This window comes from Zalophus californianus, chromosome 1 (assembly GCF_009762305.2).
Source record: "Zalophus californianus isolate mZalCal1 chromosome 1, mZalCal1.pri.v2, whole genome shotgun sequence".
Classification (NCBI taxonomy): Eukaryota; Metazoa; Chordata; class Mammalia; order Carnivora; family Otariidae; genus Zalophus; species Zalophus californianus.
In genome coordinates, this window is record NC_045595.1 from 88,220,308 (window position 1) to 88,245,953 (window position 25,646).

Here is a 25,646-nt window from a genome sequence, read left to right on the forward strand (position 1 = left end):
CTGAAGGAAATGAGAAATCTGAAGGAAATGAGTAAAGTTGTTGTTTTAGTGGTCACTTTATTGCTAATTTTATTTCCCCACAAATTTGGTATTGTTAATTTCCTTTTATAGATGACAGAAATAGGACACAGAGATTTTAAGTAACTTTTCCAAAGCCCCAAGGCTAAGAGGAAGTGGCAGAGATTTGAACATGGGTCTGACTCCAGAAACTGATCTCCGGCTACATTTGATTGGTATATGAACTCATGAAAGAGATTCAGAAAATTTTCACTGCTGGATTTGGACTCTATGTGTTTGCTTTTAAGCCCTGGATCTTACGTTTGTGTGCTTAACCCTCAATATGTAAATATGAAGAAGACTGAAAAGAAATGATCAAGTTAAACCTCAAGAATGGAGTAATCTGAAGACACTGGCTTTGGTTAAGGGCAGTGTAGCATAATGATTAAGAACATAGTTTTTTTTTTATTCACAGCTGGCTATCAATAAAATGACATGAAAAAATTTCAGATGATAAAGGAATTTGCGTCCCTTCCTATAGTTACGTCTGAATCTAAATTACTCATATTTCCCACCCTACTCATTAAGAAGGTTCAAGTGGTTCTTCTCCTGTAGTCAGAATCATTATCCCCTCTCCCTTCCCATTCACAGATTAACACAGGTTTTAGAAAAGCTACCATTTCCTAGAAAAATGTAGACATCATTCTTGAACTTGAGGTGAACCAAAACACAGAGGAAACACAGGAAACAAACAGGAAAGGGACATTAGGAAGACTTTATAGTCTCTCTCCAGGGGGTTTTCAGCACGGAGGAATAGGGAAAACACATGAATCAATGACAAAACAAGGGTCACTGATAAGCAGCATCCAGGTCAACATCTGACTAAAGAAAGGTAACATATCCTGTTTCCCAAATAAATTTGGCCTCAGAAATACTATTGTCCATTGTCATTGCTTCATCCACATGGGTGTCCTACCCCTATGGCTTCAAGTGACCCCAACCATCCTCTCAGCATTGTAAAAATCCACTGGATTACCAGGTGTGGTTATGGGTACACTGTCTTTACAGACTGTGTCTTCCAAGATCCACATTTTCATTCTTCAAGCAAGACCAAGGGAAACTTAACTTACAAGATGTTGGATGGTCACATTCTCTTTCCTCACTCTTATCTAGAAATGCCAACATTCCCATTTGTTGGGTGTGAGGAGAATGCTATTATGTTCCAACTCCTATCTTTTGCTAATGCTAGGAAGGTAAGCAATCTCCCCAGAAATATTCCTGCTTAATAAGTGAGCATTTGGGTATACAAATGACTAATTAAGCAGGCAATCAAACAAACTTATTTTACAGCTTCCAGGCCTCCATCTCATCTCCAAAGAATGAATAATATTTAGGGTTTCAAGCTTTTCATTGTAATAAAGATCAACAAACAATGATGTTGCCATTCTTAGGGCTGTTGGGCAAATGTGGTGGGGATGGCCAGCTGGGCCAGTGATCTATAGGGAAAAGGCTATTTGTTGCAAATCTCACTTGTCATGTAGGCTTTCTTGCAGCTGAAGCAACTACATCAGGCTCAGGAAGGCCTTAGGTCTTGTCAGAGGACATTTGAGGCAAAAACCAAAACAAAACAAAACAAAAAACAAAACAAACCAGCCAGCACTGCCTGGCAAGAGGATACACTTGTTAGAAGTCCTCTAATTCAAGTAACATGCCTGATAGAGAATTTAAAGCAATGATCATAAGGATTACTCATTGGACTTGAGAAAAGAGTGGAAGGCATGAGTGAGACCCTTAACACAGAGATAAGGAATAACATTGCAAAGATAAAGTGCTCAATAAATGAAATGAGAAACATGCTTGATGGAATTAAGAGCAGGATAGAAGAAGCAGAGGAATGAATTAGTGACCTAGAAGACAGAGTAATGGAAAGTAATCACACTAAAGAAAAGAGAGAGAAAAGAATTATACAAAATGAGAACAGACTTAGAGAACTCAGTGATTCCATCAAATGTAATAACATTCATATTCTAGGAGTCCCAGAAGGAGAAGATAGAGAAAAGGGGCCAAAAAATTTATTTGGAGAAACAATAGCTGGAAACTTCCCTAATCTGGGGAAGGAAACAGATATACAGATTCAAGAGGCACAGAGAACTCCCACAAAAAAACAACAAAAGTAGACCCACACCAAGACATATTGTAATCAAATTTACAAAATGTAGTGATAAAGAAAAAACTTTAAAAGAAGCAAGACTACAGAAGTCAGTAGCTTACAAGGGAAAACACATAAGGCTAGTGGGATATTTTTCAACAGAAATTTTGCAAGCCAGAAGACAGTGGCATGATATATTCGAAGTGTTGAATGGGAAAAATCTGCAGCCAAGAATACTCTATCCATTAAGACTATCATTCAGAATAGAAGGAGAAATAAAGAGTTTCCCAGAAAAACAAAAACTAAAGGAATTCATGACCACTAAACCAGCTCTACAAGAAACATTAAAGGGGACTCTTTGAGTGGAAAGGAGAAAAAAAAAGTGACAGTATAAAGACAGGAAACACAAAAGCAGTAAAAATGAATATTTCTGTAAAACATATCAGTCAAGGAACTCACAAAAAAAGGATATAAAATATAATAACATATATCTAAAATGTGGGGAGGAGAGGAGAAAAAATGGGTTCAAACTTAAACAACCATCAACCTAATATAGACTGCTATTTGCAGAAAAGGTTATATACAAACATAATGGTAACCATATATCAAAAACCACTAATAAATATTCAAAGAATAAAGAGAAAGAAATCCAAGTATATCACTAAAGAAAATCAGCAAAACATGAAAGAGAGACAAGAAAGGACCAGAGTAAATCTTCAGAAACAACCACAAAACAAGTAATAAAATGGCAATAACTACATATCTATCAATTATTACTTTGAACGTAAATGGACTAAACACACCAATCAAAAGACATAGGGTGACAGAATGGATAAAAAATAAGCCCATCTATATGCTGCCCACCAGAGACTCATTTTAGACCTAAAGATAGAAGTTCTCTAATTTGATTCTAATTTGATTTCCACCCTACAGTGGGGTCATAACTGCAATCTTTACCATTCAATAAAATGGTGAAGTATAGGGGGAGGAAATAGAAGCAGAAACACTCTTTTTTAGCAAAGGTGGACCAGAAGGACATCAGTGCCGCACATGATCTGTATTTACAGATGGATCAGGGGAAGAAGCACTTCGTTCCTTTGAAATGGAAAATATTCTAACCGCATCGGTCCTCATTTTTCAGGAAAGTCCACTGTTTCATTTGGATGAACGGTAAGAAAGCCAGGAGAATAAAAAATACTTTGGCCAATATTTCAACAAGTGTACATTCAGCTGAACTTTCTTTCAAAGTCTTTCAAAACAGTCATTCTGGAAATCAGACAGTCATTTTTCATGGGATTGCTTTCATTGAAAATGTCTTCAGATTCTTTTTTGAAATTTCTTTAAGACTCTGTTGTAACAAAAACCATTTATTGAACAACTTCTCTGTGCCAGGCACTGTTCTGAGACTATCGTGGTGAGCAGATGAGAAACTTCTTTACAATATTTGACAGTCACATCTCTGGTCTGAATCAGAATCGATTACCCCCAAAGCATGTATCAGAGAATTTTTATTTCTTAAAAGGTAAGTACATAGTGCATGAAAAAACTGTGGAAATAAATCTGGAAATCATAGGATCAGAAGAAGTTTCATAGCTCAACTGTAAGACATCAACAGAGCTTTATTTGTGAGTCCCCCTGAGTACAACCATGTAAGAAGCATTCCTTACACTTGTTTGGCCCCAGAACCTTTTGTCAAGGAGCATCCCTAGTTTTGCAAACTAGTAATTACTACAACCACCACTACAGAGAACAACCAAGGTTTCCTGATGGCTCACTGTAGCAGAGAGAGGAAGACATGCCTGATCTCCTCAGGTTTTACTACTGCAGAGCAGGCTGGGCTTCCAACCACTGGCATTGGCATTTTGTTACCTAAAGATTTTCTCTGATATGCTTGCCTGTTGTCTGCAGGTGCAGCAGGCTGATAGTAACACCCTTGGCAGTGAACATCAACCAATGACTGATGGACTTTGGTATGGAAATCCCCCAGTCTTTTGCCCCAGGGACGGGGTGACTCTGTGGTATTTGTTCTACAGAGGCAGCAGAGTTTCCTCAGTGGGAGGAAGCTCTAGTTGTTCCAGTGGTGATTTATTAGACAATGTACCCTTTACTTTGTTGGCTACTTTCCCTTTCTCATCTCACATCTCCACTCCCCTTTTGGTTTTTCCTTCACCTCCCAAATTCTCTACTTTCTCTCCAGTCTTTGTCTACTTCTAGGAAAAACAACCAAAACTTTTCCTCTGTGCCAGATAATGTGTTGAGTGCTTCACATATGTTATCCCTTTGTTGTCATTTAATGATCAACACTCTTTCTTCCCCCCAAGCAATTGGAACAAGAGAGGCAAGGCTTGGAGAAAATAAGGAGTTTATCTAAGGTCACATAACGTTATGAACTAAACTGGTCCTCCCCAAATTCATATGTTCAAGCCCTAAACCACAAAGTGCTTGTATTTGGAGGTAGGGACTTTAAGGAGATAATTAAGGTTAAATGAGGGTGGACGCCCCCCTCATTTAGGGGGTGCCCCCAATCCTATAGCACTAGTGTCCTTATAAGAAGAGGAGGATACATCAGAGAGCTTTCCCTCTCTACATATGTACTCAAAAGAAAGGCTATGTGAAGACATAGTGAGCACAGCTGTCTGCAAGTCAGCAAAAGAGGCCTCACCACAAACCAACCCTGCTGTCACCTTGATCTTGGAATTCCAGTCTCCAGAATTATGATAAAATAAATGTCTGTTGTTTAAGCCACCAGTCTGTGGTATTCTGTTATGGCAGCCCAAACAAGCTAATACACATACTTTATAAGAATTGAAGCCAGGATTCATTCCTTCATTGAATAAATATGTATTGAATATTATGTGCTGGGCATTGAAAATATAGGGAAGATACAAGGCAGGCAGGGGCACTGCCCTCCCAGAAATAGCCACACAATACACAGGTCAAATTCCAACTCTGCAAGGAGAAGAACAGTCATGCCATGAAGGAAGACTGGCCTGGTCCAGGAGGTCAGGCAACGCATTTCTGAAGAAACTACTTCTGACCTGAAAGCTTCTGGAAGAGAATTGAATAGTCAAAGAGGGGAGGGATGATACTCCAAGTGGAGAGCACTGTAGGTCAGAAGGGCATAAAATGAGTATGAGGAGGAGGGTGAGTATGAAGACAGAAAGAAGACCTTTACTTTAGAGAGACTAGGCTCTTGGGGGCTTTGCACTCTGACACAAGGTGCTTTAGCAATGTTGGCTTATGGTAGGCTGAAAAATGATCCCCCCCCAAAAGATATTCATATCCTAATGCCTAAAACCTCTGTATTACCTTATATGGCAAAAAAGTCTTTGCAGTTGTAATTAAGTTAAGGATCTTAAAACGGGGAGATTATCCTGGATTATTTGGATGGACCCTAAATGCAATCCCGGTGTCCTTATAAGAGAGAATCAGGGGGTGGGGAATATGATAACACACATTCAGGAGAGAAGAAAACATGAAGGTGGAGCAGAGAGATTTGAAGGCAGTGGACATTTGGAGTGATGTGGCCACAAGCTAAGGGATGCTGGCAGCCACCAGAGGTTGGGAGAGGCAAGGAATAGATTTTCCCCTATAGCCTTCAGAAAAAGCATGGCAATGCTGACACCTTGATTTCAGACTTTTGCCCCCTAGAACAGTGAGAGAATAAATACGTGTTATTTTAAGCCACCATGTTTGTGATAATTTGTAACTGTAAACACAGGGAACTAATAGACTGATTTAGTCCATGAGCAGGTTCAAAGTCCAGGAAAGGATGTAATGATGCCTCAGTGATGACTGATTTTAGGGAAATCCCTACCTTTCCATTTCTCCTCCTAGGACTTCTGGGCAATATCACTACACCTGGTAGAAATTAGACCTGCTCAAGACACAGATTATGCTAGAAGAGCTTTCTCTTGCTGCTCTCCCTCCATTTCCTGGTTGCCTTGCTCCCACTGCTAACCTAAAGGACCCACAATCTTGTCTGAACACAGAGTAACTCCTGAGATCTTTGGCCTCTCCTGTGCACTAAACACTAAAGGGAAGCTTTAAAAATATTTTAAAGAGTATTTTTTAAAGCATACTTCTGCCTAGGATGACTCATACCCACTCTCCTCAGTTGGCAAATTTTATTCATTTTTCAAGATCCACATTAGAAGTCTTCAATAGTTGTTGTGTAGGAGGAAAGTGGTCACCTGTGGGACATATAAGAACTTTTCCTTTGCTCCTCATGGGTGTCCTCTCTAACTTACCCTATCTGGCTCCCTCCAGCAGCACCAGCAGCAGCCTGGGAATTTGTCAGGCCTGGGAATTTGTCAGAAATGCGGAATCTCAGGACCCACCCCAGACCTACTGAATCAGAATCTAAATTTCAAAGAGATCGTCAGGTGATTTGCATGCATATTAAAGTTGAGAAGCACTGAGCTAGAAAGTGAGAATTGAATGGAGGCAATTTTAGTATGATATGATCAGATTTTAAAGATTTCTAGAAAAGGGCTTTTAAATATATCCATTCTGCTGATTTAGACTTTAATTAATGGGTAAAGTTGTAGGAACTAAGAAAGGTATACACTGAAGCTTTCTCAGCCATTCAGGGGAGAGGACATGTAACATGCATGTTTTCATACATTTTATGTAAGTTCAGTACAGTCCTTGCTTCCCCAGTGGAGATCTACAAAAGGAACTCTGGGGAGAATGATTCAGAATGACAGGAGCAATGGGTGATCTACTGGGCTGGGCTTCCTGTCTTAAGCTTTCGATTAAACAGGGTTCTAATTACTTCAAGTGTAATTACAGGCTTTACTCTTTCTCTGACTTCATTAGCAAGGGATGGAGTGGAGAGAGTTTCAGAGAGAGATTTAACGACTGCTTGTGTATTAATTATCCACCTTTGCCTCTGACGATGGTGGTTAGGCCTCCTCCTCATCACAAATGACCTGGCTCAGAGGCCACCCTCCCAAGCCCGCAACTCCTGCCATACTACATGGCAATCAGGAGAAAGAGAAAGAACTGCTTTCTCCAAGCAGCCCAGTGCTCAGGATAGAACATTTTGTCAGGTCAAGGGTACAAGGCACCTTTTCCACAAGGCACCTTTGGCAGTCTGTGACTTCTCTCCAGTGAGGCTTGCAATCAAATTAGTAGTTCATAGGACAGAAGAGGATTAGAGAAATTCTTTGACCATTTCTAAGTTAAGGAAGCAAACTCCCAACTTTGAGGTTGTCAGAGTAAGTATTTTTATTACCATTCAACCAGGTGAAGGAACCAGAGGATCAAAGATAACTAAGGTCACACAACTATTAAAGAGTCACAATAAATACTACTTCAAGAGTCTTAATATGTGCCAGCTACTGTTCTAAGTTGCATATGTGTATTGATTTAATTCTCATGACAGCCCTACGAAGTATTATCATACACCCAGTTATGGATGAGAACACTGAGTATAGAGAGTGTTAGTATGCTAGTGCTGCCATAACAAATCATCACAAACTTGGTGGTGTAAAACAACAGAAATGTATTATCTCCTGGTTCTGGAGGGCGGAAGTGTGAAATCAAGCAGTCTACAGGGCCATACTCCCCCTGGAGGCTCGAAGGGAGATTTCCAAAGCTTGTCTCTTCCAGCTTCTGGTACCTGCCATTCATTGTTCCTCGATTTGTGGCTACATCACTCCATTCCTTCATGTGGTGCTCTCCTTCCCCATCTATGTCTCTCTTCTGGAGCTCTTTTATGAGGACACTTGTTATTGGATTTAGGGCCCACCTGGATAATCCATGATGATCTCCTCATCTTGAGATCCTTTACTTAATTAGATCTGCAAAGATTCTTTGTCTAAATAAGGTCACATTCACAGGTTATGGGGTTAGGATGTAGACATATCTTCTGGGGGGGCCACCATTTAGCCCAGTACAGAGAGGCTAGGTAACTTGCTCAAGGTCTCAGAGCCAAGAAGCAGCAGAGATGGGATTTGAATCTAGTCAGTCCAATTCCATTCCCTTAACTGCTACACTCTTTTGCCTCCCATAAATGACAGAAGCAGGCCCTGTGCTAAACCCTACCAGATATGCAAAGTGATTCATACTCACTCCTTGCACTCAAAGAACTTACCATGGAGGGAGTTCCCTCTCAACCACTGCAAGAGCCACTCAACTGGTCCCCTAGCTTCGTTTTTGCTATATAATCACACATGAGGCTCTGATGGCTGAGTCTGGTGTGGGACCAGGCAGGTTAACCTCTCTGAGCCTCAGTTTCCTTTTCTGTAAAATGGTGATATTATCTACTCTGTTGGTTTATCATGTACATAATGAGTATTAACAACCTCTCAGCATCAGGCAAATACTGGTGCTTAGAAAACGTTCCTTCCTCCTCTTTCCTCTCCTATCCTATCAATCTCCACATAGAGATAATTATAGTCATTGATTGGCTTAGACAGGGGTCGTGGCAGTAGACAGAGAAGGGGGTGGTTAATAAAGATACTTAACACACTGAATTGATGGGGTTTTGTGATTGATTGATGGGAAGGCTGTGGGGTACAGAGAGTGAGTGACACGAGCGAAGACTCCCAGGTTTGGGGTCTCCCCATCTGGGAGGATGGAGGTGCCATTTCCTGAGTGGGGCACAGAGGAGGAGGGGCAGGGAGAGCAAAAGGAGATGGTGAGCTTGGTTGGAGCTGTGGAGTCCGAGATGTCTGTGAGTCATCTGAGTAGAATTAGTATCTAGATAGGGTTGAACACATGAGTCTGGGGTTCAAGGGAGAGGCCTGAGCTGGGAGTCTCCAGTGTTTGGATGAGAAATGGGAGGGCAGGAGCTACTGGGGGATCTATGAAGGAGAGAGAGGATACAGTCTGAGAGTGAGGCAACCTTCCAAGGCTGAGACTCAGGGCGATGTCTCCTTTCCTCATTCTACCTGTAGCCTCTGGACAAACCCTGTGGGGGCCCCACCTCCAGGACCATGAAGGAGCTGAGGGGTCACACTCCTCTGTGTCCTCCCTGCTCGGGCTGGGGCTAGGGAGCCTCTAGAGGGGGTGACATCCAGTTTAGGGCAGTGGCCTTCTTTTCCCTGTGCTGTTTGAGGCTTCAAAAGGAACAAGATTAAAAGTGGGAGGTGTTATGGAAGATGCATGAAAAAGAATACCTTTGTGGGCTGTATGGGGCAGTGGCAGTTGCTGCCATGTTTCTACACACATACCTGGCGATTTGTATCAAGGACCTTAAAATGTATGCCCGAACATTAAAGTTATTAATTTAGTCTAAAAAATCAATATCAGAGGGCATAAAGATATATATAATACAATGCTCATTCAAGGGTTGTTTATAATTGTGGGAAACCAGAAACAGTCTTAATACCCCCCATACGGGACACCTCACATGATTTTTGGATCATGGAATACTGTGTAGCCCTTAAAATAGATGATGCAGAAATATATACATTAACATGGAAAGGTGTTCATGATATATTTTTATGAGAAAAAAGCAAGCAACAAAAGGCATGTATAAATGACCAAATGGTTATTTAAAAAAAGAACTGTATGTTTGTGCATACATAGAAAAAATCTGGAAGAATACGCACCAGAAAGTTTACTAGCTATCTCTCAATGTTGCGATGAAGGATGATTTTAGTATTTTTGTGTATTTCTGAATAGTTTTAAAAATGGCTTGTCTTGCCTTTATGTACAGAAAAACAATGAAACCATTCCCTACAAATAATGGGGTGGAGGGATGGAAAATCTTGCTTTTTAAAAAATTTATTTATTTGAGAGAAAGAAAGATCACAAGCAGGGTGGAAGGGTAGACGGAGAAGCAGACTCCCTGCTGAGTAGGGAGCCTGACGGGGACTTGATCCCAGGACCCTGAGACCATGACCTGAGCTGAAGGTAGACACTCAACCGACTGAGCCACCCAGGCACCCTCTTGCTTGGTTTACAAGGATATCACATGGAAAAAGTTGTTGCATGTCTGGAGGAGGAGCCAGAGATGTGGGCCCTGCAACAGAGCTGAGGGACGGTCTTGGGAGCAAAAGACTCTAGAAGTTGTTACAGTTCCATATTTGGTGCACCTGGGGACACAAAGATTTAAACTCCCCATCCTTGTGGACCCATGGGCGTCCTGAACTTGCTGGTTAGTAGTGTGCCAAACCCTTTCGGGTCTCCTCTGTGATCAAAAGCATTACAAAGGACCAGAATCAGACAAAATATCAGAGGGATGATGCAGGCTTTGCAGACGTTTCTTAGGGATCATTTTCTCAATCTTGCATTAAAAGTTTAGGCAGGGGCACCTGGGTGGCTCAATCGGTTGAGTCCGACACTTGATCTCAGCTTAGGTCTTGATCTCAGGGTCGTGAGTTCAGGCCCTGCACTAGGCTCCACACTGGGCACGGCGCCTACTTAAAAAAAAAAAAAGTGCAGGCAAGTGTTGCAGACTGGCCAAGGCACACAACTGCTCAGTAGTTGCAGTGGGGATGTTGTCTGGGAGTCAGGAGGCCTTGGTTCAATTCACGGCTCCTGCACTTAAAAATGGTGTGCACTTCTCTGGAAAACAGTATGGAGGTTCCTCAAAAAGTTGAAAATAGAGCTACCATATGATCCAGCAATTGCACTACTGGGTATTTACCCCAAAGATACAAATGTAGGGATCCGAAGGGGTACATGCACCCCAATGTTTATAGCAGCAATGTCCACAATAGCCAAACTGTGGAAAGAGCCAAGATGTCCATCGACAGATGAATGGATAAAGAAGATGTGGTATATATACATATAATGGAATATTATGCAACCATCAAAAGGAATGAGATCTTGCCATTTGTAATGACGTGGATGGAACTGGAGGGTGTCATGCTGAGCGAAATAAGTCAATCAGAGAAAGACATGTATCATATGACCTCACTGATATGAGGAATTCTTAATCTCAGGAAACAAACTGAGGGTTGCTGGAGTGGTGGGGGGTGGGATTGATGGGGTGGCTGGGTGGTAGACATTGGGGAGGGTATGTGCTATGGTGAGTGCTGTGAATTGTATAAGACTGTTGAATCACAGATCTGTACCTCTGAAACAAATAATGCAATATGTGTTAAGAAAAAAAAAGAAGATAGCAGGAGGGGAAGAATGAAGGGGGGAAAATCGGAGGGGGAGACGAACCATGAGAGACGATGGACTCTGAAAAACAAACAGAGGGTTCTAGAGGGGAGGGGGGTGGGGGGATGGGTTAGCCTGGTGACGGGTATTAAAGAGGGCACGTATTGCGTGGAGCACTGGGTGTTATACGCAAACAATGAATCGTGGAACACTACATCAAAAACTAATGATGTAATGTATGGTGATTAACATAACAATAAAAAATTTTTAAAAAATGGTGTGCACTTAAGCAAGTTACTTCAAAGTTCAGGAGGTTAACAGAAAATGAGGAAATAATGGCACATTCCCCTCAGGGATTTTTGAGGATTAAATGAGATAATGCGTGCATAGGGTCTGGCAGTACTATATAAGAACAGTTGCTCTGCTTTCTGCCTGAAACACTTTTCTAGATTTCTTTACATGGCTTATACCCATACATCATTCTGGTCTCTGCTCAGAAAGGGTCCTCCCTGACTCTCCTATCTAAATTAGCAACTGCCCCCTTGCTACCACTCTCTATTCCTTATCCTATTGGGTTTTCCTCCATAGTACTATTATTGTCTGTTATTATATTATGTAGGAATAGGTAAGTTCCATGAGAACGGAGCTTTGTTCCCTTTGTTCACAGCTGATGCCCTAGTGTCTAGAAGAGTATCTGGCATGCAGTGAGCGCCCAGTAAATGAATGAATAAATTCATACATAATTATTTGGATGAGGGAATAAGTGTATATAAGCTTTTAAATGATCACTGCTAGCATTAAGTGCATTATTCATTGAGTGAATGAATAATGAATGAACACATGAATGAATACATACCAGTTATTTAAATCTGATTGTTATCCTTAATTGGTATATGAACAATAGGTCCATGCCAAGGGAAGGATAAGGCCTTAACACTACAAGTCGCTCAGACCCTTTTGGTCCAGGAGTATTTCAGATAAATACTCACGAGTGGGGTGTCTATTTGCACATGGATGTCACAGGTCTTCCTGAGCTGGGAGAAAGAGACTGTTTAGATAGAGGAGTCAATTCATCAACTCGTGAAAAAGGTTGCTTCCTTCTTGACCTTGGTTAGCAGTCTCATGGTGATAACATTTAGGGAGAATTGTTAATCCACTTTTTCCAATCTGCAAAGGGTTGTAGAAATTGAATGCAGTGTGGTAGGCAATGTGGTATAAGGGGAAGGCAAGTACTGAAATCAGATCAACTCCGGTGTGAATCTTAGCTCCACAACTTGCTGTCAGCATGATCTTGGATGAATTAGTTGAGATCTTCCAGCCTAGTTCTTGACCTATCAAGTGGGAAAGATACTGGCTTCACATAACATGATACCTGGGTTATAAAAAGGCCCCCAGAATATCAGTCTGCTCCTTGCAACTGACCACTTGCTTATGAGAAAGTCAGCAGGAGGATTTGGGAGATCTGTAAAGGGATATGGATCTTCTTCCTGAGTTTGTCAAATGGAAGCCCAGAGGTAGTATAGCTTAGGGGTACGGGAGGAACTGCTAAGTACTCCGAATATGAATCCAAAATCTTGACTTTGCCCCTTAGGACACGTGTGTTGCCCTGTGATGATAGTAACAATGATGATGGTGCTAAGGTCAATAGCACCAAGCTCAGGAATGCATGGCACATGATCAGCACTTAGTAAATGTTAGCTATGAAAGTGATTTGTTATCATAAAGGGACCATAAACTCTATTGTCTAAACTGACGCACTTTTGAAAATGAAAGGGGACAGTGTTAACAATTAAATCACGACAATAGGTAAAAACTAGGATGGCCTGGGGTAAATGCAGTCATAAGTTACCCTAAGGTTATCAGGATACCTGATACGTGAGAATGAATTCCCCCTCCTTGGAAGTAGTTAAGTAGAGGCTAGGAGCACCAGAGAGCAGCCTCCCACACTGATCTGGCTAGACTCAACATTGCTTTGGTTTTCCTCCCCATTTCAAGCTTTTCTGATTCTACTGGAGTTCTGTATGCAAATTTATTGTAATACTCATTTTCTGGGTTTGATTCTCACTGGGGAGAGAGGGATTTGGAGGAATTTTGCTCCCTTGTTTCTAATAACTGGTTTGGTAATATGTGCTGACCTCAGCCTCTTGTGAGCATGCCAAGGAAGGGTGGGTGAAGCACATGAATCAGCGCACTCACAGCCTCACCTGACCTGCCCTCACGTACAGAGAAGCCCCAAAGGCTCACATTCCATCCAAAACAAATTAATGAATTCATACCAGCCTCATTTTGTCCTTGAATCTGAAACCAAGACTCCTGGAAATGATTTTGTAACCCAAGCAGTTACTGTTTCTTCTCCCCCTAAACTTTACCAGGCCAATTCAAAATAAAAATATTCTCTTTCCCAAATTAGACTTGAACTGGGGATTCCAGGCTTTGGGGGAATGTCAGAACCTCTTGGCAGTTCCAGTGATGCATCCTGAACTTATTCCTTATTAGTGCTCCAAGCCCTCCATGGTCTCTCCTGTAATCAAAAATGGTATTACAAAAGATCAGAATCAGATTACCCAAGCCAACCTTCCTCCCTGGGTAAAGGGGTAGGGGGGTGAGAACTAAGGCTTTACCTGCAGCATCTACAGAATGCTCTCTCAAAAACCTGACAGAGAGCACAGCCTCAGCCAATACCTTGCCCCAAAACCTTGCCCTCACACTTCCCAAAGTTAGGGAAAGCTGTTCACATGAGAAGCAGAAGGGAAATGAGTTGCTTGCTGTAATGTGTAAATTTGACTTCCCTGGGCCATCAATTTTATGCCATGAGGATATTAGATGTTATGCAACAAAATATCAAACTGTGGAATCTCAATGTGAGCACTACATTGAGTTTGGATAGCACCCTCGGCATCGTCATACCCCCAGTGTCAACCAGTTGGGTCCAACCCACCTGAGACCAAATTCCCCTTGACCACTGACACCATGTGGTCTGCCAGTCCTTTCAGGGGCCACCGTGGTTGATGTAATCCTAACATTCACCTGTGTCAGGAAAGGAACCAACAGCCCAGCTAATAGGTCCGTTGAATTATACTTAGTGGAGGGGAGTTAAGATCTTCACCAAGAATGTAAATTCCAAATTCCTGTACATGATCCTTTGTGAGACTGTAAACTTTATGAAGCAACTTTTTTTCCTGCTCTCTAGATGTTTTCTTTGTCCTCCTTAATTTCTCCAGATAATTGCCCTGAATGTTAGTTCTTTCATAATTAAAACTAGTGATTCAGTACCCAAGACTTATTAGCATTCCTCCCCCAAGATTCTGCGGGGGCGGGGGAGGGAGGGAGTTTCTCACACTGTGGCCCCTGACCAGTAGCATCCTCATCACCTGGGATCTTAGTAATGCAAATGATTAGGTCTTTTGCTAAATCCACTAAATCAGAAACTCTGAGGGTGGGGGCCCATGCTGGGTTTTAAGAAGCCTCCAGGGATTCTGATTACAGCTCAAGTTTGAGAATTGTTATTCTGTGGGAAGGCAGTGCATGATTCCTCTCTCATGAGTGAGGGCTGGAGCCCCCCAGACTGCCTAGGACTCCTTTAAGGAATCACAGATTTCCCTGCCCCACTCATGACGACAGAAAGCAGGACATTCTTGGTTTTAACAGATGTCCTCTGAACTTTGGGGGAAGAAATACACTAAAGTACAGCTACATGGCAGTGAAGAGAGGTGGACAGTTATAATTGTACTCTGAGCCATGGAGAAGAGGAAATGCCCACAAGAAAAGCAATGATGAGACCCGAGGGCAACCACTGAATTTGGTTAATGGGGTGCTCAACATGGTTGAGGGCAAAAAGACCAGGAGGAGGCACCCTCTGGGTGCTGACTTTATAAGGTTCTGGTTTTGGGAGATTGAGACATTGATACTATTTAAGAAACCATGCTGTATTTAGAGTAAATTCAGTTTGCAAACTTGGAGGGAAAATGACCAAGGCTGTTTTTCTTTTTTGCAAGAGGATTCCTATCAGCTTCGCATAAGACAAACAAACAAACTTAAAAATAACCCAAATAAAATCTTAGCAAGGTCAACTCTGACTTGGCTTTGCATTAATAGATATTACACTCCAATTTATACTAATTAGTGACGAGCTATGAGGGGCTTTGGAGCCAAACAGATCTGCATTTGAGTTCCAGCTACACCATTTACTAGCTGTGTGGCCTTAAGTAAGTTCCCCAGCTTTATTCAGTGTGTTTCCTCAAATGTAAATGAGGATAATGGTAGTGCCTACTTCCCAGGGACGTCCAGCTGATTAATTTAAGCGCAGTATAGCAAATGCCCCGCCCAGTGACTGGTAAATACGAGTACCTCGAGAAAGTTAACTGTGCTACATTTACTGTTCTTGTTATTTCTGATTCAGTGTCCGCACTGCATTTGGTGCATGAAGAAGTGGAAGACTTCAAGGATGACTGGACTAGTTAGTAAGCAATGAAAGAAAGTGAAGGCACCACATTAAAGGTCTGCTTGGGGCGCCTGGGTGGCTCAGTCGTTAAGCGTCTGCCTTCGGCTCAGGTCACGGTCCCAGGGTCCTGGGATTGAGCCCCACACCGGGCTCCATGCTCGGCAGGAAGCCTGCTTCTCCCTCTCCCACTCCCCCTGCTTGTGTTTCCCTCTCTCGCTGTGTCTCTCTCTGTTTGCTGTTCTAGATGGTGAGGGCTCATCTCAGCTCCCCTTGGCATGCCCTCTATTGGGTGCAGCAGGAGAGGGACTTAGCTCCTGGTGTCCTTTCCGCCAACAGAAATCCAAGGACAGTCTCCAAGCTCACCCAGAAGGAGTACACAGCCTTCTGGGCACACTGCATCTCTGTGATTCGCCCCCCTCATCCATCTGCTGAGAACACACAGTTCTGCCTGTAGTGCTCTTGGAGGACATGATCCTTCATTTGGCATTATTGCTCAGTGCTAAGTCACTGGCTGTGCTTATCCGCAACTTCATGGCCAATGCCAGTTTCTAGCATGCTGAGGGCTGCTAGTTTCCTTTCCTATAAGCCACGAGTCCCTCTGTTTCACATGGCAGAGTGAGAATGTGGCCAACTCACATGGACAGGGCAAGTACCTGTAGATGGCCTTGAGGAGACAGCTCTGAATGTGTGACTTCCAGCATGGGTTTTGGGATGTCACTTTATCTCTCCTTCTGGGCCTTAGTTGTGCTAAGGCAGGAATTGGAATACCTACCCCCAATTATTTCAGAGATCTGAGTTGAAACCAATTTTATTTAAAAATAGTCTGAGTAAACTAAATATTACACACATCACACACACACTGACTCCTTTGACTAAATAAAATTTTCAACAAACTTGAGGGAAAGTCCTAAGTTCGGTTTTACTAATTGCCCAGAACATGGGTGTTCTGTCATAACATTTTCACCCTTTTCACTTCCACCTTCACTCCTAAAACAAAGCTAACCCCTTGATATGTTGATTTTCCCCATCATTTCCTAGATTCTCAAATCCTGAATCACAGTTTCCATATCCTGAATGCTCTTTCTGTGCTGGGGACTCTGCTAAGCACCTTATATGTGTTTTCTCACTCGATCCTCACAATATTTCTTGAGACCAGCTCTATTATTATCTCTACTTTGCATATGAAGAGGCTGAGGCTTAAGTGGCGGCAAGAATTTGCTTGTGGACACACAACTTGAGAGCAGCTGAGCTGGGATTTGACTCTAGCCCATGAGGCTCCACAGAGGGTGCATTTAAGCATTATGAAACAGTGCTTCAGACCCTGAATGTGCCATTCCTCCAGCAGCTCAGCAGCTCCTGGATCCAGCCATTTCCCTGCCTAACTAAGCAGTACAAGGAAAAAAAATCTTGAACCACTGAAGTGATGAAGAAGGAAAGTACTAATGTTTTTTGGTCTTTCTGTGTTTTGTGGTGGGTTTCTTGTTTGTTTGTTTGTTTTCTGCTGGCTCATACTAGAGAGTACAGTTTAGAAAAAAGAGAAAGCTCCTCTTCATACCAAAATTGAACATCGAGTTCACACTTTTATCTGAAAGAATGTGGAGAGATGTCCTCGCATACTCAACGGTTTTTAAAAAAATCCTTTACGATTCATTAGTTGCATATAATACCCAGTGCTCATCACCACACGTGCCCTCCTTAACACCCATCACCGATTACCCCATCCTCTCACCGCCCTCCCTTCTGTAACCCTCAGTTTGTTTCCTGGAGTCGAGAGTCTCTCACGGTTTGTCTCCCTCTCTGATTTCTTCCCATTCGGTTTTCCCTCCCTTCCCCAATGGTCCCTGCACTAATGATGCACTATATGTTGGCTAACTGAACATAATAATAATAATAAAAAAATCCTTTATGATTTGTTCACATATTGAATGTTCAATGAATTTCCTTCTAAAAATAAAAACAGTCTCTTTGCGGGATCTCAGCCACTTTCAGGCTACCTGTGCTATAGGGAGTCCACTCTCAAATTTGTATCAGTTCCAGATCCATGCGGTTGGGTGCCAACTGGCAACCTCCTCTGTATTCTCCACAGTCATCAAAGGCTTAACATGCCAGCACATTTTATTCCCCACTCCACTCCTCAATCTGATTCTCCTGAAAGAGAGGCAAATCACTTCTCCAGTAACCACAGCCAGCTACCTGCACACCAAGGCTTGCTGATGCTGCTCTTGGCCAAACTCTTGCCTGGGCCTCCTCAACTTGCATCACCACTGCCCTCTCGTCTCTTCCTATTATGGCATGAGCTTCCTCACTGGTTTCCCTGGCTCCAAATCCACTCTCTCCCATCCAGACTTCACAGGAACGCTAAAGTGATCTTTCTGATACACACATCCAATCTTGTTCTCCCCCTGGTCAAAATCCTTCAGGACCTCCAGTGCAGCACATCCAAGCTCTCCAAACTTTAGAGAAAGGCACTTAAATCCTCCTGGTCTGGCTCTTCTTCTCCTTTCCAGCCTCCCCTATCTGTTTTCCACCCTTCCTTGACCATCTGGCCATGTTGAGTCACTGAGAGTTCTTTGTTATTCTTGTGCTGCCATGCCTTTGTGTGTCCTGGTCATTTTGCCCAGAGTCTTTATTTCTTTTCTCTGCTGCCGAATTCCTACTCATCCTTTGAGACTCAGGTCAGAGTCATCTTTCTTATGAGACCTCCCTGATTCCCTCTAGGTAGAGGTAAGTCTTTCCCCTGTGGCCCCTGGAACGCATCTCTGTTGTAGCACAAAGTAACATGCATTTTAACTATTTATTTACCAGTCTGTGTCTCCCAGCTAAGTATAAGCTCTTCTGGGGACAGGCCTCTGTCTTTTTCATTTTTGTGTCTCTAGCACCTACCAGGGTACTTGGCATAACTGGGGCACTTGCTAAATGCTTGTTGAAATATGAATACGTGATTGAATGGAACTTACATCTTAAAATAAAAGTTCATACTGATCTAAAATTTTCAAAATAAGCTAATCAATAAATGTGGCTTGAGCATGTGTGATATATAAAGCATGGTGTTGCATTTGACATGAAGTACTGATTATGGCTTCTGCCTTAAGAAACTTGTAATCTAGCTGGGGGCCCAGATGATATGTATAAAAATAAATGTTAATTAAGAAAGAAATGATAGAAAAAGGAACTTCTCAATGAAGTTACTAAATGAGTGGAGATGGGTTTTAGGATCTTGGAGTCTGAAAATGTCCCTAAGGCCTAGAGAAGGGGTTCTATGGAATATAACTTGATTAGTTAGAACTCCATGTTGCAAGTGGCAAAAGGAATTAGCTCATGATGATTTAAATAATAAAGGGAAGCTATTGACCAAAATTCCCAGGAACAAATGGCTTCAGACAGGACACCACCTAGTATGCAAGGAATATGACCTGATTTCTCTCTATTTCTCTGTTCTTCCCTTCAAGGTGCCAGCCTCTTTCCTTTTCACCCACATTTTGTCATGTTATCACCCTTCCTTTTCCTCCCCCAGCAGCACCATGTTCTCCCTTTGAAGAGTACCATTTCTAGACCTTACAGGCTCACCTTATCTTTCTCAGAAGGCTCTAGCAAATATGTATTTACATTTCACTCTCTGATTAGTTATATACCTTCACTGAACTAATCACTGTAGCCACAAAAATGGGATCATCTGATTGATTTCAGCAAATTAGTGCCCACCCCAAAAGTATGGAAAAGTCAATCATACCTATCATATGGCTGATAATATAAAAGGGTTGTTGCCCCTCTCTGATACTCAGAGAGGCTAGTGTGTCACCTGGGGTGGGCGGGAAAGCAATGTGGCTTGGGAAACATGGCTTAGGGCTACACTGAACAAGTTTGACTTGTTTCTCACTTGCTTCACCAAAGTCAGATGTTGAAAGAGATCTCAGAACATGTGGCCTCTCCCCATTATCCTTCTTTAAATTATGGCAGAAGAAAGAGCTTTGGATTAGGAACCAAAAGATCTTGACTTCTGGTATTGGCTCTGTCAGGACACTAAATATTTCTGATCCTCAGTTTTCTCAACTATAAAATGCAGATGACGCCACCTGTCTTCCCAGCATTGTCAAGAGGATCAAATGAAATGGTCAGTATGGAAGCTCTTTCAAAAGTATCAAGATATATTTAGAAAGTACTATTTGTAATCTTACCCTGAGTGCTCACTTCCATATATTCCTCATCTTGAGGGCTTAAAAAAATTTAAGCCAATGCACTCCCCCAGTTTCCTTTTGTTCACCCCACTCCAGACAGTCCATCCATTTTTCAGTGATACACTTTCACTGGTATACTCTATATCAATCATGATGCTTTTAGCTCAAGGAATGGAAAACCCCATCCCAAACAACTTTAACAATAGGACACTTTATTTTCTCATGATAAGGAGTCCACAGATAGGGTGGGCTCCAGGTGCAATATGTCAGCCAGTGCTTCCACCTCTTCTGGCTCTGACTTCACCTTAGGGTTGCTCTCATCCTCACCCTTGCTACAAAATGGCTACAGTGGTTCCAGGAATCACAGGCAGACAACTCTTTCTTCATATGTGGATGTCTCTCTCTCTCTCTTTTAGGCTAGAACAGCTTTCTAAGAAAAACTGTCATGTCTTATTGATTTAGAACTGGCCACAAGCCCACCCCTAAACCAATCTCTGGCAAAAGGGAATGGGATTCATATGATTAGTTGAGATTACTCAGTATTCACCCTTGAGCTAGAGATAGGGCTATTTTCTACACAGACAGATGATAGAAAATTATCTGAAAATGATTAGGGCCTAATGGCTAAAAGAGTGGAGTGATTGGCTATTGGGTAGGCAGCAGAGTGCCTCTGTGTCACAGATGCCGTCAATGCCCTGCTCATTTCCCGGGGCCTATGACTTCAGTGCACATCACTAACGTCTGACCACCAGCACCTGTATTTCTTTGCTTGTAAGCTTCTTGGGCTACTTGGAGCCTGCATTGCTGCCCAAGCAATAAGCCAGAAATACTGGGGGATTGATGTTCAATCAACCCTGGAAACAGCCCTCAGTGACTGATGAACTATGTATTCCAAGTATATAAATACCCAAGTTCCATCATCTCTGGGGTAAGATAACTCTGTGGTGTTTGCTCTATACTGGCTTCCAGAATTTCCCCAGCAGAATTAAGTTCCAGTAGGCCACAGTGGTAGCTGGCTTGACAACACTCTTACAGGCTGCCTTCCTTTTCCCGTCTTACTTTCTCATTCTGCTGTGGCATCTCCTTCACCTCCTTTGACTTCCTGTCTCAGAGTTAGCTTCTTGGGAAACCCAAATGAAGATACTATGTACCATATGCCAAACTTCTTCCTGAATCAACAGCCTTTGTATATAATTTTCTCATCTGCCTGGAACATGTTTCCTCTTTCTTCTCACCTGATGCACTCACTCTCCAAGTCTTGGTGTAAATGTCACTTCCCTTCGGAATCCTTCTTTGATCGCCTCTCCACCTGACACCATGCTCTCAATCTTTGCTCTCCTATTCCATACTTCTCCTTAACAATAATTACAATGCTTGTAATTTAATTGTTTGTGTAATTTAATTAAGTATTTGCCTCCCATATTTATCCACAACTAGACTGTGAGCTGCTTGAAGGTAGGGACAATGTTTTTGACTTAACACTACACCACTGACCTCCAGTACAATGCCTGGCACAAAGTAGAGGGTCAAGGACTTACTGCCCGCTGGAAAGATGAGGGTTGTGAGAGACTAAAGATGCAAGTTTGAGGGTCATTCACATGGACAAAATGATCAATCTTTTGATGGAAAAGATCTTTGATTCACATGATTCCTACATGGATCTATGTTTGTTTCTTAGGGCAGAATATAACTTTTATACATAAGGGGATGTCCGTAATCTAAAAGAGAATCTTGGGAGTGGCTCATTTATATCTATGAGAGATGCCACTTTAATCACCTTACTTTATTTATACATTACAGAATTCTACCTCAAATCCACCATTCATTCATTGAATGCCTACTATCTATTAAGCATTGTACCTGGCACTTGCACTATCTGCTATCAACTATTTTCAAAAGTCATGAGAGAGATTATATTGATGGAGAAAATCCCAGATTCCTCCTCTGCCTCCCCTCGCCATCCTTCTACATTAGGCTTTTGGCTTTCATTAAAAGAACAAAGAACAATCTAATGAAAGTAATCACTATATCTGCTGAAAAAGGTGTCTGAGGACATTGTCTGTTTTGTCACTCAGCACTCACATGGGAAAAGTTAGTAATAAGTGACACGAGTCATGGTAAAAACAAACAGACATGCATGCTTGTCATCTTTTTGCCAGGCAGGTTCTTTCTTACTAATCCCTAAACCAGACCCTTGTCTCTGCATGGGATTGATGCAGGTTTTATGGGGCTTGAGGTTTATATAATTTGGAATCCTTTGAGAAAAAAGTGTAAGACTACAAATAAAAATGTAACACATAGCTTTGCAGTCTACCCAAGTGAGGGGCTCTGAAGTTCAAGCTTCACTGGTTTTGCAGTAAATCAGCATCGGACTTTGATTCAATGAACCTGCTCTCCTCTGCCCCTTACCCCTGCCATGGTTGTTCTGACCTCTATGCCTTGTTTATATTGATTTCTTACTTGAAAGTCCTTCCTCCTCCTTTTTTCCAATCTGTGGACCATATATATATATATATATGTTTTTTTTTTTTCCCCAAGTTTGAATCCACAATGCCTTCTTTGATTCTACCCAGCAGGAAGCTTTCCCTTCCTGAAGGCCCACACCCTATGAAATAAGTCCAGGACATTCTATCTCATTATGGCTTAAATTGCATTATCTATTTTAGGTACATATAGTGTGCCTTCTCCAATTAGAGTGTCCACTTCTTGGGCATAAGGACTATTTCTTCATTTAGGTCTCTCCTCAGCACCTACTAAAGTTCTGGGTACAACAGTAAGGGAAGGAAAAAGGAAAGGTGTCATGAAGAAGAATTATGGGGTTTGGAGTGGAGCCAATCTGGTTTGAGTTCTAGTTCTGCCACTTATTAGTGTGTGGCTTTAGGCTTAACCATTCTGAGTCTTAGTTTTCTCACTGATGAATTGATATAATCATGAAGTTTATTTCACATCATTGTGAGCATTAAGTAAAAGCATTTATTCATTCACCAAATATCTATTTAGCTCCTCTCTTGGGCTATTTCTGGTACCAGAAGCTTGGAATACATGTAACTGAGCAATACTCTCTGTATGAGGGTTCTCATAGCTGATTTGGGAGATGGAAATTTATAATGTAACAGAATAAGACTATAGCACACAATCAGAGCATAGTAAATGCTCAATATATAGTTGTGAGATAACTGACACAATGAAGGAATTCAGAAGAGAAAATGGTTAATTTTGCAAAGTAAGTAGGTCTTCCCATATTTGCCACATCATCCTTATGTAAATATAACTGTTAGCTATACTGGATATGACAGTATATGGGAACTCATAAAATGCTACATGTAAAGGAAAAATAAAACCAAAGGAGAAAGAATGCGAGGAGAGAGGAAAAAGGGGAGGAAGAGAGGCCTCAAGGAGGCAAAGAGTGGGAAAGGACCTCTGTGGACCCACCTGGCCAAGTGTGCACTCCATGCCACCCAGGAAGTCGGCCTCCTTCAGCCCATTGTGGTTGCTGCTGATGTCATGAACTTCAAACCGCAGACGCTGCACCTCTTCAAAGTAAAAGTCCACAGTGAACAGTTTTGAATACACTGGGTTTATGCAGGTGCGAATCACTTCTGTTCTGTCAACCTGCAAGGAGAGAAGAAGAGAAAACCCCACCAGGATTAGGGCTTTTTATTATTACCCTTTAGGTGAAATAATCTTATGGTGCTTCCCTTCTTCCAAACCATAAATGCCCTCCATTGAGTCACAAGAGCTAGCTGTTTGAAAGCCTACAAGGAGGCACCCTCAGAGAATGAGCGACGTTTCAAGGAGGGAAATCTTCTTTCAGAATAATCTGAAGCTTTGCATTTAAAGATTTAAAGCATGTTATATTGTTAGGTAATAAGACAACAAGATGGATCAATTATTAGTGACTACCTGGAGCCTTAGGATGAAAAGGAGTCTGAAAGCACATCTGGGCTCAGGAGGAAAGAAATCTGTAATAGATTAGTCATGTCTGATGGGCACAGAAATGGCAAAAGACCATGTAGGCACCCCATTTTAGCCAACCCTACTCTAATATGAGTTTTGCAACACCTGATTCCTAGCATAATGAAGTGGAAAGGCCATGAGAATGGGGATGAAGATGACTGCCTTTGGTCTCAACTATGGCTTTTATTGGGTTTATAATGGTTACTCAGTCATTTCAATTCCCTGGGCCTCAGTTTCCTCATCAACAAAATGAAGATTTGAGGATTGGAAGATGAAAAGCCCCTTCCTGCTCTAACATTCCATGAATTATGACTCCCCTTGCTTTCTGTGACAATAACTCTCCATTTGCCCCCCTCTCTCAGATCCATATCTCCCTACTCTCCACCCTACTCTTGATCCTGGAGGCTGACCTTTATGGATGGAATTCCCTGGACTTCCTTGCCCTCTATGTTCTGGTTTGAATCAGCCAAAGGCAGGACTTAGCAGGAGATCAGATGGTGGGAGGATAGAGAGGTACTGGCAGCAGTACCATGCCTCTGCACACATAGAGCCTGCTAGTAGACTCCCTTCCACAGAGGGATCTTTTGCGGGTCCTGGTAACACAATGCCCCCTCCCTCTCTAGACTCTTCAGACCAGGGGGTGGTAATGACTTTCTACTGTTGCTATCCCTAATCACTATCCTTTGTTGGCTCCCTTATCCCTGCCCATGCCCCCAGAAAGCGTCCCTCTATAAAGAGTTTAGCCCTTTAGATGAAACTCTCTGGGTATGCCATCTGTTTTTACCGGTACCCTTACCATTAAGGTTCTTTCCTTCTATGTCTGTCACATGTCAAAACACCATTTACAACACTATTTATATTCTGGAAAGCTAACCCAAGATCTTAATGACAGCTAACCCAAATTATAGCTAACCCAAGATCTTACAGTATATCCCAACTGGGGATATCCATTACTCATATTTTACAAATCAACTGGAGCCTACATGTACTTTTGGCTTTCAAATAGAAACATGGTCTATTGGATACTTCCCAATGTTGTTCATTAGCACAAACTGGGAAAAACATTTCCTGCAATTTCATTAGAGTACAGAGAAACATTCTCTCAAAAACTGAAGGGAAGATTGTCTTTAACCATATCATGCACATACATGTTATCCAGCAAAGAAAAAATTCTTGGGGCACAGTCCCTTGACATTCTTGCATTCAGTGTTTTGTCTCTGGCCCAACCATCCCTATGGGCCATGTGTGAGAGAGAGTTGTCCTGTGAGAAACATCACCTGCTATTCCTGAGAGGATGGACAATACAGGTTGTGAGGAGGAGAATATGATTCTGGTTAGGTCCCTGTCCAACAGACAGAACACCAAATCCCAACCTACCATTGATTAGCATTTTACAATAAGCTATTGTTCAGACCAATGGTTATTTGACTCTTCTGGCTTCTCCTGAAGGCTGACCTTCTATTTGAACTGAATTTTACATTTTTAAAATCTAAATTCAAGTTAGTTAACATATAGTGTAGTATTGGTTTCGGGAGTAGAATTTAGTGATTTATCACTTACATAAAACACAGCACTCATCCCAATATGTTCTCTTCTTAATGCCCATCACCCATTTATCCCATTCCCCCACCTGGCTCCTCTCCAGCAACCCTCAGTTTATTCTCTGTAGTTAAGAGTCTCTGATGGTTTGGGGTGCCTGGGTGGCTCAGTCAGCTGAGCATCTGACTCTTGGTTTCAGCTCAAGTCATGATCTCAGGGTCATGAGATAGAGCCCCATGAAGGGTTCCACACTCAGCAGGGAGTCTGCTTGAGATTCTCTCTCTCCCTCTCCCCTTCTTCCCTCTTCCCCATGCTCACTCTCTCA

At 42.1% G+C, this 25,646-nt stretch overlaps 1 protein-coding gene across 8 annotated transcripts in view; it reads right to left on the bottom strand.

The window, feature by feature from the left end:
* CPNE4 (copine 4) overlaps positions 1–25,646 on the bottom strand; it is a 499,753-nt gene that overhangs the window by 144,140 nt on the left and 329,967 nt on the right. For all 8 annotated transcript variants that reach the window (XM_027586338.2, XM_027586332.2, XM_027586339.2 and 5 more), the window contains one exon: positions 23,258–23,437. In XM_027586338.2, the coding sequence (XP_027442139.1) occupies positions 23,258–23,278 (21 nt within the window). In that variant the 5' untranslated portion in view covers positions 23,279–23,437. The remainder of the gene's footprint in view (positions 1–23,257; positions 23,438–25,646) is intronic.